Here is a 12,069-nt window from a genome sequence, read left to right as displayed (position 1 = left end):
TCGCATAACCTGGGCTTGTGATATGCACCGGCCGCTCATATGATTTTTCTATTGTATATATGGGATTAGCATTTCTACCTAAACAATGTGAGAAATTCTACCACCTGAAGAACAACGGGGGAATGAGCTACAAATCCTAGACTTCACAGTAACACCAATATTGCATAATTGTTTTTAGAAGAAACTAAAATGTGAATAAAGCTTTTTTCAAATAGCTGTAAAGCACTTTTCCATAGTAATTCCTAAACTCATGCAGAAAAGGCTCAGCAAGAAACCATGCTGATAAGAATGCGAATCTGCCATCAGATTGTATTAGTACTACAGCATGTGAAAATTGTTTCATATCATAATTCTATGAGTCGATTCTGGGAGGCTCTCTGGCCAGTGCACTTCAGATAACATACCCTGAAAACAACATCCATTGATTCCCATCTATGGATAATCATGGGCTTTCTGAGCTTCCCAAGCCAGCAGCTATGGAGTTAGTCTCACATTGCTCATATAGTTAATGCCCATCAACAGAATAAGATTCTTTGCAATGACATTAGGTCACAGCTAACTGCTCCAAGTTGCCATTCCAACTTGGAATACCACATGAAGTCCTCACAATTTTCTGGAGCCCAGTAATATGATATGTGCAGCCACAAAGCATCCGGCAGAGCATTGAGGAGTTCTCAATCCTAACACACCTGAAAGCTTCTGACAGCTGGCAAAGATGGAGAGGATCTTTATTACTTGTAAAACCTGTTTGGGAAGTTGCCATTATTTTCGTCAAGAATAACATGCATTATTCCATGTACATACTGTAATATAGCCGTTTACTTATGCACAAATGGACATGCAGTTAAATATTATTTGTATTAGTTCCGTAATCATTCCAGACTATCTTCTAACTGGAGTTTATGGTATGTACATTTAGAAGTAAATTACTTCATATTTCATTGAAGCATTCATCCATAAATTGAATTGTTCCACTAAAGATAAGATAGAAATTAAGTGTGGGATGGAACAAACATTTTTTAATAAGCATCTTCAACTAAAAAATGTGCAAAGTCTAGGTTAGTATCAAATACTCACCAGACCCTATACTCCAAAAGGCCTTTCACTCTCTACCACAAAATACACAGAACAATTAAGAAAGGCCCGTTCTTGTTGCCTGGGTTTGGGAACATTGTGCGTTAGGGAGAATGGAGTGGAAGTTAAAAGAGTATTGGAAGGTTGAGGATTAGAAATGCTAGGGGTTGAGAGTGGCAGGAATGGGGGGGGGGGGTGAGGGAATTGAAGGGAAAAGGAAAGTATAGCCGAGAATGTCATATAATGGATCTGGCTGTGTACAGTAGGAGTGCAGCTGAGAAAGAAACGGGTGTCAGTGGCAGGTGGTAGCTAGCTGGTCTTTAGTTAGTATGACATGAGTCAAATCAGCGGTTGGGGGAGCAGCTCGTGTTGGAAAACAAGGAGGGAGGAAGGAGCTGGAGTTGTGGATGTAGAGACCGGTAGTGGGAAAAAGGCATCCAAAGGAGATCTGGGAAATTATTTAACAAAGATCTACCTGAACTGGTAGCAAATAAACTACTTAAGGAATCCAGGAGAAATTTCAGCTTCTCATACCTGTTAGAATGTGAAGGTCATTATCTAAAAGGGGAATTGATATGAAGAGAACAAGCAGAATCAAGATCAAGTTAGACTGGTTGGTGAGAGAGAAGGCAGAAGGGTGTCTTGGTGAGGTTAGGTGGATCGGAAAAAGCTTGAATGTCTATGAATTGGTGATTTAGTACAGTTGATGTTTTTTTTTTTTTTTTTTTGTTTTGGATTTTCTCATTAAGAATGAAACTGTTCACCCTGCTGCCTTTCTCCTTCCATAAGTCACCAATTCAACCCACCATTCCTCACTCTTCAACAGCTTTCCCTTTCCTCTCCCGCACCTCCCTTTCCTCATCCCGGCTGCTCCGGGTCTGAACCCTCTTCTCATTTACCTACCGCTGCAAAATGTAAACTGGTCATTCCTAAGATGCAGTGTCTAGATTCTGTATTAAATGTATTGTAGTTTAACAGAGATATAGATTTAAAACTGAAACATATATAACCATGATGCATGGGTTCTTAAGAAATTGTTAACAATGCCTATTTAAAACTGTATTTATATCATTCCTAACTGAATGCCTTAAACTTCAATTGGAAGCTACTTAGAGAGAGTCCCTTTGTGAAGTCTCGATTCCCACCAGCAGGCGGCAATTAAATCTTCTCCTTTATATGCGCCAATGATGGGATCGAGAATAATAAGGTTTGGGAGAGAGTTGACGTTTGGGACGATTACTTTGCAATAAGTTGGTCAGCTTTGAGAGGCAGAGTCTCGATGTAGTAACGGAGGGGTATTCCACTAGCAAACACCGAGCGGCGGAAGATTTTGCAAGAAAATAAAAGCTGCAAAGCATCCAGTGGGTGGCTTTTTCGAAAGGGTGGGGGTGATCCTGTCGTGTGGAGTCGGTAGTTAATCTGGTGACGCTGGTGAGAAACTCGGGGAAAATGTCTCTCTCTCTCGCTATTTTATTTCTGCTCCAGGTTTTTGTCTTCGGATCAACAGCCTCTGGCATCTCTGAAGGGCTGCCTGACCTGAGGGTGGATATCAGGGAAGAGCTGGGGGACTTAAGGCTGGAAGTTAAAGAGAGCGGCGCTCAGCTTCTACTTGAAGACAAGATGGAAGGAACAGGTGCACCAAATCTTAACCAGGATTCAGAAAAGTTGAGAGGTGTGAGCTCTGGAGAAACGTTACGAAATATAACTGTCTTTACCCTGAAGCCCGAGATTAGGGTACGGCGGGGGGCCGATGAGAATGGCAAAGTTATCCCCGAGGAGTCAACAGCCACTTCTCCGCAAAACAACTCAATGGAGTCGCGCCACTTCTCGCCAACCCACTTCCAAATCACTTCGAGGATCCCTCTTTCTTCGCTCAAAGATGAAGGGGCGCAAACACAAGACGAAAGTACGGGTCGAATTCCCGGTGAACAGCGGAATGAAGTGGAGACGACGGCGGAGAGGCTTCAATTGGAGAGCAATCTGTACTCGGTCACTGACACCACTTACAGCGCGTATGCGGTGGTACTTCTCTCCCTGATACTCTTTATCGTTGGTAACATCGGAAACCTGGCCGTGATGTGCATTGTTTGCCACAACTATTACATGAAGAGCGCCTGGAACAATATTCTGGCTGGCCTGGCTTGTTGGGACTTCTTCGTCATCTTCTTCTGTCTGCCTGTGGTTGTCTTCAATGAGATCACAAAGAAACGGTTGCTTGGAGACATCGGCTGTAAGGTCGTGCCTTACTTGGAGGTAAGATCACTCGAGCCTTGCGCCAAGGGAAAGTTGCTCTGTCGGTCAGGTTAACGCGGGAAGCTCTTTGCTTTCCGAATACAATATTTGCCGAGAGCCGCGTAAACTTAGTGTAACCTCACAAAGACTGCATCAGCAAGGGTTTCATGAACACTACATTGGGTGGGTACAACATCAGAAAACTCAAGTTATTTCTAAGAAAACGCTTAGGGTTTACGAATTCGTCGAAAAAGACCAACATAAAAACGAGAGTCTCTTTAAAACAGAACAAAGCAATTTTATATAATTTTCTTAGCACCAGTCTCCATTTTGTGTGCAACTTTTTGGTTGAACATTTGATTTTCCCTAGTGTTTTCGTTTTCCAGGTCAAACCTGCCCAAGTGACATAATCTTTAAAATTCTTTCAAAAGCAGCCAGGGTTCAGTTAAAGAACTTGCTTTCGCTAAGGTTGAAAAGTGGAGCACAACTTTATTTAAAGGACCAAACTTTCCCAGCTTCAGTTTGTTGGAACAGTGCTGCACCAACTTTCCCTCAACAGGGCACATAATGATGATGTTGACCATCTCCTAGCATTGCCCCCTGCCCTGCACATCACTGCAACAGAAATGAACTCCCATTGCCCATTTGTCACTTCAGAAGTTGCTCTCATGTTTGACAAGGCTATGCAAAGGGCATCTTGGGGTACCAGAGGAACCTCATCCCCTCAGTGATAGAAGGGTTCAGCAACACCCAACACGACTGTATATCGATATGAATCCATGCTCTTATACTGGAATAATGTGCTTCCGCATCCTAATTCTCACTTCAACCCTTAACTTCATGAAAACTAAAGTACAAGCTCACAAATGTGCCTGTACTATTGTTGCAGTGGCCTGAAATATTACTCTTAATCTCAACTTATGATCATTGCAGCCTGCAGCTGCTAATATACAGCACTTATCGCTGCTCCTTTCAGGAGGTTGTTGACAATCTCTACTCCACAAGGCCAGGATTCACCTACTTGTGTACAAGCTCACAGGAACACACAGACCAGCCATGGGGATTTGTTGCCAAAGTACGGCCATTTGTAGGCTTTGTAGCTGAGGAGTGCTGCTGGTGAAGTGTTTGCCTTAAAGGACTGCCTGAGACGTGCTCCATTATACATCTAAGCATTGGCATCCTGAGAAAACCAGAGGGAGTTTCTGAATTAGCATGCTATTAAGTGATGGACCTTAACACTGTCATAGTTCAATAGCAATTTTGATTTTTTTTTATTTAGAGCTTTTTTTAAAAATTATGTAAGATGACATCATCATTTCTCAAAACATTGAAGGAGGCAATCAGCCAATCAGAATCCTCCCATTAGTCCTGTTCTGTGTTTTCCTGTAACCTATCTGACTCATACTGCACCCTGATTGTTTCACCACCTGCCTATACCGGGAATAGTTCACTTCAACTATTTAGCCTACCAACCATCGTTGTCTTTGGGATGTGTGAGGAAGGCAGAACACCAAATAAGATGTGCAATCTCCGCACAAGTAGCACCAGAGGTCAGGTCAGGTCACTGAAGGTATTGGATAGTGCTGCGCGGAGCGACTGAGGAGAACCCAAGTGCAGGACACAGGCACGGAGATTGAGTTGGGGATGTTGGCGCAGACGTGAACGTTTTGACAGCAAACAGGAGGAACCTTGACACGGAGATCAGATATGGAGTCTTAACACGGAGACGGGGTTTCCATGGAACATTTTGCAATTGGAGCTGAACTTAGAACTAACGGTTCTAAGCAGTCAGGAAACTAAGTTATCACATGGGAATAGACCAACAAACTGGCAACCAGTGGTTGTGATGCCAGATTCTTATACTGCATTTCTTGATGGAGACCAAGTGTGCTGTCATTAAGCAAATTAGCAGTAAATGGGAAATTAACGATTGGAATCAAGGCATAATCAAAGGAGATTAGGGGAAAGATAGGGGATTAACAATTGGGACCATGACAGATAGCAGCACTAGTGCTGTGCAGCTTTATAAGCAATGTAGTTAAATGCAAATTTAAAAGGCCATTATATTTCCAGGTGTTGGTTCCTTGAATATAAATGTGTTACGGTGATTGATATCTGTGTGGTACACCAATGAACGAGCTCATCAACAATGCTTTAAGTGATACTGTGTCAAATTTTGAAATTCATTTAGAATTCTTTAAGCAGTCTTTAGGATCCCTGGAGGCAAGTGAATCACATCATCCTCAGAGGTATTGCCTTCGGTTCAAGGTTGCCTCAGATGCCCTCAAAGACCATAGACAGGTACTCTTGTTGAGAAGTACCCCCGAAAGGTCCCTGTAAAGATGTGGGATGCAAATGACTGGGCAAGCCTGTAATGCTAGCATGTGCCTATGCTTGGTCTGCTTTCTCTCGTGTAGTAAGTGAAATCTGGTCTTGTGGAGTAGAGTGTGTCAGTGACCTCCCTAATGAAGAAAAACTGTGATGTGTAGGGACATAGGAGTAGGAGAGCACCTTGCTCTGCAAGCATGCCCCACCATTCAACATTACCACATCCGATCTACCCTAGGCCTTGCCTCTCTTTTTATGCTGGTTTCCCCCATGGCCTTCAATTATCTAGCTTTCAAAAATGTATCTACCTCCTCTTAACATATCCCTCATGATCCAACCTCCACACCTCTCCAGGGAAGAGAATTCCTGAGATTCACCAGCATCCGTGTCATCTATCAACAGAGAAAGCTGTAAGTGAGCAGCTGTTCACCTCTGTATGCAGCTTTACTGTGATTGTTCATTTTTGATAACACTGTTCTGAGCCTTCAGATCAAGGGAGAGCTGGCTCAGCTCTGAATAAAACCAGCTTTACTCTGACCAGTCCAAAGATGACAATGTGTTTGAATCCCTCACTGGCATGTTTTTGGTATTGCCCTATCATTGACGTTATTTTCATATCACTAAAACAAGACCAGTAAATAGTGAAAATCTTGATCCTAAATTAATATGTGATGATTCAGAATGGCACAAGATCATCCAGAAATGTGCGTAAAATTGCTTCTCTCTGCACTTACATGATTTTCAACTGCACAACACAGTCTCTTTTAGCCTTGCTCAAATGAATTTCCAGGGCATTACCATTGCATAACTGCTGACTGTCTAATAGTGGAGACTTGGCAGGTCTTGTTACAAGGTGACCCCCTTCTCTTTTAAATTAAACTAAATAGAAGCATTTCCCTTAAAGATCAGCTGCAGGAAGTTTGAAGAAGCAAAGCAGTACAATATCAAAGGATCTTTCAGAAGTTCATTTTGTTTGAAAGTTTTGGCATTCTGCTTTGATTATGCAAATAAGAAAGATGTAACTGTTCTTTGTGACCATGACAGCAGTGCATTGTACATTACATAATGCCAAATACACGTGGGTGGGAATTTTTAAAGATTGGATGAAGCAATGTAGAGAGGTTGCTGTTTATTTAAAGAGATTTTTAAAATATTTTACTGTTTGAATTCAGTCTCAACTTTAATGTTTTGAAGTTAAACTGAAGGGCAAATACTGTTTTTGGAAATGTGTTGAAATCAAGTAGTGAGACTGATATTATTCTCATCACTAACTGGACACTGCAGTGTTATAATTCTCCAAGAATAAATAGTTTTCAAATGTAAGTGTGCAATTTTTAACATAATTAAGTGCACTGCTTGGCCATACTATGTGCCAAATATTTGCGTCAGTTGCACAAAATGAGTATATTCAAAAATGGAATACAAGGGTATGTCCTATCATTCCATTCTTTTCTTGAAATTAAAGTTGTTATAGTGCTGTGTTTTGACAAAAAATTTGAATATATTAAATTTATAATAATAATTCAGGACCATGCACATGCCATAATATAAATAATTAATAAAGGTTATATTATTGTAAGTTTTTGAAGTAATATGATTACTAAATCATATTTGTTTTGTTAAATACGTTGTTATATTTGGCTGGATATTTTACATTCAATTGAAATAATCTCATTTAGTCTTAATTAAATAAAATATGAAACACCATTGTGCAATTCCTACAAGGGTTTTAGCTATTGTATATTATTATTTTGAGTGGAAGTTTTAGACATTGCTGGTGCAGAGTGATTGCAGTACCTGTGCACAAAACAAAGATCAACAAACTTTGTGAGTGTTTCTGAGATAGTTATCATGTAGACAATAATACAGCATCATTTTACATTAATTTGTTTTAATTTCCAGGTATCTTGTCTTGGGGTCACCACCTTTAGTTTGTGTGCACTAAGTATTGACAGGTTTCGTTCTGCAACAACTATACAGTCACAAATTAGGCTGATAGAAAGTTGTCTGTCTATCGTGGCTAAGATGGCAGTCATCTGGATAGGATCCATGTTACTGGCACTCCCTGAAGTTCTTCTCTGGCAATTGGACCAAAAGACTTCCATTATCTCTGGAGTCGTCACCGATTATTGTATCATTCAAACATCCTCAAACCTTCCTGATCATATCTATGGACTTGCACTAACCTATGAGAATTCCAGGATGTGGTGGTATTTTGGCTGCTACTTTTGCTTGCCTATAATTTTTTCTGTTACCTGCCAGTTAGTGACAAGAAGGGTAAAAAGCACAGAAAACAAATCTGATGTCAAAACTACATCTAAGTTTGCCCATTATGAAAGTCAGAGGAACTATACATTGATTGGCCTCACCATCCTCTACGGCTGCTGTATCATACCAGAAAATATCTGTAACATTGTGGTGGCCTATACCATTCCTGAAATCTCCAAGGAGACCATTGATTTACTCAACATCATTAATCAGTTCTTTCTGTTTTTTAAGTCATCTGTCACACCAGTGTTGGTCCTCTGCCTCTGGAAGCCTTTGGGCCATGCCTTTATGAATTGTTGTTGCTGTTGCTGTGATGAATGTTCCCCAGAGCCCTCAGGAACTGATGTTCATGACAGCAAGATGAAGATGGAAATGGCATCCATATTCTGTGATAATCCCAAGGAAACCTCTGCAATGATGACTCTCGGTACCCAGCGTTGATGTGACAATCTCTCAGAATTTGAATGATTCTTTAAAGCTAAACAGTGAAGATACCTAGCATCCGCCCTTAGTAGACAGCCAATTATTTTACTGATCTGTGCACAGCAGTAGGTATTTTTAACTGCCTGTTGAACTAGAACACTAGCAGATGTTTAGTTCGCTCTGTAAGTTCTTGCTTTGATAGCAATCCAAGACTGTATGTGAATAACTATATTTTTGTGTTTCAGCTCTACTTTAGACAATAAAATATTTTTTCATGATTTAATAAAACACTGTTACAAAGTATTAAAAGGACATGTTATAGCAGAATATCAGTAATATGCCCAAGTGTTTCAATGGTAGATCTCCAATTGTATAAAATAAAGTATGTCTAACATTCTAACAATCTTTTAATTTAATTTTATGAGATACGTTTGCTAAGACACATTTAGTCATGATGTATCATTGTTAAATTGGGTTACTATTTACAGAAAGAACATTGTCCATCATGGTCAAAAGTAACACGTCTATTGTATATTAAGTAACATTTATAATTATGTTTTTTTGGATATTGTTTTTATATCACTTTTATTCTAGAGCTCCACAGAACACAGGAAAATAGTGCTGATAGGAAACTGTAGATTTTATAAACTGTTGGGTTAATAGATGTGTTTTGCATTCACAGTATATGTTGAAAATGCAGAGCCTGGCATATAACTGTAGGATAAGGATAAACAGTACTTTGTTAGGTCTGCTGTGTCAAATTAAAAGGTGACCAGATCCTTTTGGTTTTCAGTACATGGAGCTTTTGCCTGTGCCTTATTTTGCAAACTTTCAATAATTAAATGTTACATCTATGCCAATTAATTTCCTATTCTTGCATGCATCAGAAGTATACATTGACTGATATTAAAAGGTACTACTCACTACATACTGCCAATATAATGCTGGAAAGCAAAGTATTTACAACCATGTAAGATTATCAGTGTAAGATCATCTCAGATTACTATGTTTCACACTGACTGCAGAAGAAATCCTATGTGCTAAGTAGGTTCAAAATATAAATGTGAAAAATCTGTAGTATTAGTACAATAGATTTAAGCAAGTGAAAATGTGCTGAATATTGTTGATTACTAAAAATCAATGCATTTTTTATTACTTGCACCAAAACTATTTTATATGGACCTTCGATTGCATCGATGGTGCAGCAATTTTTCTCAACACCTAAGCACACTGATGTACACGTTTCTAGTCCACATTAAATAGGTGTTGGCAGAGGAACTTTAAATGCCCTTGGTACTCTGGAATGGCAGAAGTAGAACAAAAATAGGAGAGCTCTTATATCTCACACTTGTGTGTCAGAACAGAACTGTTCAACTCAAATCTGTATATTACATATGGACTGGACAAGATTCAGATTTAAGTATAGGTTGAAGTCAGGCATAAATTCAGTTATAAGGTGTGGGTAAGGTTCTGCCCTATGATGAACTTAATCAGTTGAGAAATTAATAATATAAGGAAATGAAGCACATAGCAACTAACTTCAGTAGAGCTTTTAACTTTTTCCTTAAATGATTGCAACATGCTGTGCATCTCTCGAAGCTCAATGATTAAGTTAAATCAAAGTCTAGATATTTTGTAACTATGCTTTCCTTGCTGTAATGCTTCAGTAGACTACAATATTGCTGCTACAATACGGTACCAATAAATAGGCATTTCTATGGTCACATGGCAACAGCCATTGAAAATGTCTGACTTAACGTGTCAGGAGCAGTCATGGGTAACTAATTTACAAAATGGAACTGCCGTGTTCTGCACAGTTGAAGCTTAGATCAGATTTGTACTGACATCTAATTTACCAAGAAAGGTCTACTTCTGGTAAATGTCTTACTGCCCTTCCTACTGGTCTTCTATTTAGATCTGTCAGTCAATTGTTGATTTGAGGGGAATGCTAATAAGCACCACTTGTCATCCATCAAATGTAGTAAGGCTGCAGAGGTTTGCTTGGAATTGTCAGAACCACTGATGTAATTATTTGCCTGAATGTGTTTCTAATAACTGGAAAAGTAAAAAAAAAAGATTATGTTTAAAACTACAACACAAACAAAATTATTTCCAAATCATGCCTCTGTTACCAAGCTTCAATTTTTCTATAAGATCATGAACAATGATGATATATTTCTTTAGTTTTAATTATAAACATCACTTGTCACTGGTGAATCAATTGAGAGCAATGACATATTGCACCCTAGAGTACAATACAGGCTGAAAAGCCCCATATTGTGTTGTGAACACCCGTGGCAATCCAGCAATGGCAAAAGGTTCGTTTTAGTGGCAGAAATAGGAATCTGATCAGGTTGAGGGGGCTATCTACACAAACTAGTGGTGGCTGAAATAAGATTAATGTAGGCCCTTCATCAGGACTGGACGGGAAGAAGACGGAATGCAGGTTATAGGGGGAAGGGAGGGACATGATCTGGCAGGTAATATGTCACTCCAGATGATGGGGGAAGCTGAGAAAGGGGAAAAATAAGAAAGATCTGAGAGGCTGGGAGGTGATAGGTGGAAGAGGTAAAAGGTTGAAGAAGGAATCTGATATAAGAGGACTGCAGATCATGGGATTAAAGGAATGAGGTGGGGAACCAGTGGAAGGAAAGTAGAATAATGGGCAAACCATAAGGGTGGGGGGTGCACAGGAGGGCACAGAGATAAGGGAAAATGGCGACAGGGTGGAATAGACAGGAGTGCTTACTGGAAAGTAGATAAATCAATCTTGATGCCATCAGGTTGGCAACTACCAAGACAAAGTATGAATTGTGGCCACTCCAATCTGCATCTGGCCTCAACGTGGCAGTTTGAGGAGGACATAAAGTATGTTGTAGGAATGGAAGTGGAAGTGAAATGGCTGACTCCGGGGAGATCGTTAGTGTTGCAAGACCCTGGATGAAGCAAAGGTGCTTGAAAAAGTGATTTCTGATCTGCATCGGATCTTGCCAGTGTAGAGGAAGCCACACCAAGAACACTGGATGCATGAAATGACACTGATAAATACTGCCTCATCTGGAAGCACTTTTTGGCGAACCAAATATTGGTGAAGGAGGAGGTGTAGGGGCAGGTGTAATACCTAGTACAGTTGTTGCGTTAAGTGCCTGGAGGGGGATCAGTGGGAATGGACAAGCAGACAAGGAAGTCGCAGAAGGGCTGAATACTGCTGAAAGTGGAGAGGAGAGGGAAGTGGAAGATACTGTATGTCCAGTGCCAAGATCCTGTTGGTGATGGTGGAAATGAGAATGATATGTTGGATGTGGAGGCTTGTGGCATGGTAAGTGAGCACAAGGGGAACCCTAACCCTGTTATGTTGATAGAGTGTGAGGGCACATGCAGGAATTGGAGAAGATGAGGGTGAGAGATGCATTGATAGTAGTGGAGGGGAAACCACATTTTCTGGAAAAAAAGAATATCTCGGCTGTCTTGGGAAGGGAGGTCCCATTGTGAGAACAGCAGTTCCTTCTGTCTTTTTGTCTGTCACAGATTATAGGAGGGATAGTTAAATCAACTTACAATATAAATACTAAATTTAGACCATGGAAGAGAATTCAAGCTATTCAAAATCAATATTAGAAAAATTCTTGTCACATTTTAATGTTAGCTTTTTCTTAATGATGAAGGGATTTATTTGACTGAATGAAGAACCATTTTTTTCCAATCTATGGAATCAGTGGCGAAGATCATCAGTTTAGACAAGTC

At 40.0% G+C, this 12,069-nt stretch overlaps 1 protein-coding gene across 1 annotated transcript; it reads left to right on the top strand.

Moving 5' to 3' along the window:
* Nucleotides 1-2,293: 2,293 nt before the first annotated feature.
* On the top strand, nucleotides 2,294-9,120 carry LOC140717153 (G-protein coupled receptor 37-like 1). The gene is made up of 2 exons (XM_073030425.1): nucleotides 2,294-3,327; nucleotides 7,537-9,120. The coding sequence occupies exons 1-2, from the start codon at nucleotides 2,524-2,526 to the stop codon at nucleotides 8,341-8,343; spliced, it is 1,611 nt and encodes a 536-aa protein (XP_072886526.1). The 5' UTR covers nucleotides 2,294-2,523; the 3' UTR covers nucleotides 8,344-9,120.
* Nucleotides 9,121-12,069: the final 2,949 nt, after the last annotated feature.

This window comes from Hemitrygon akajei, chromosome 27 (assembly GCF_048418815.1).
Source record: "Hemitrygon akajei chromosome 27, sHemAka1.3, whole genome shotgun sequence".
Lineage (NCBI taxonomy): Eukaryota > Metazoa > Chordata > Chondrichthyes > Myliobatiformes > Dasyatidae > Hemitrygon > Hemitrygon akajei.
Note: the sequence above shows the minus strand (reverse complement) of the source record. Positions and strands in the feature narration are given on the sequence as shown.

Bases quoted from the DNA above. Each gene is read 5' to 3' on its own strand.
- LOC140717153 (XM_073030425.1), top strand. From the start codon at position 2,524: ATGTCTCTCTCTCTCGCTATTTTATTTCTGCTCCAGGTTTTTGTCTTC. The intron at 3,328-7,536 runs GTAAGATCACTC...TTTAATTTCCAG, and splicing joins AGGTCGTGCCTTACTTGGAG to GTATCTTGTCTTGGGGTCAC.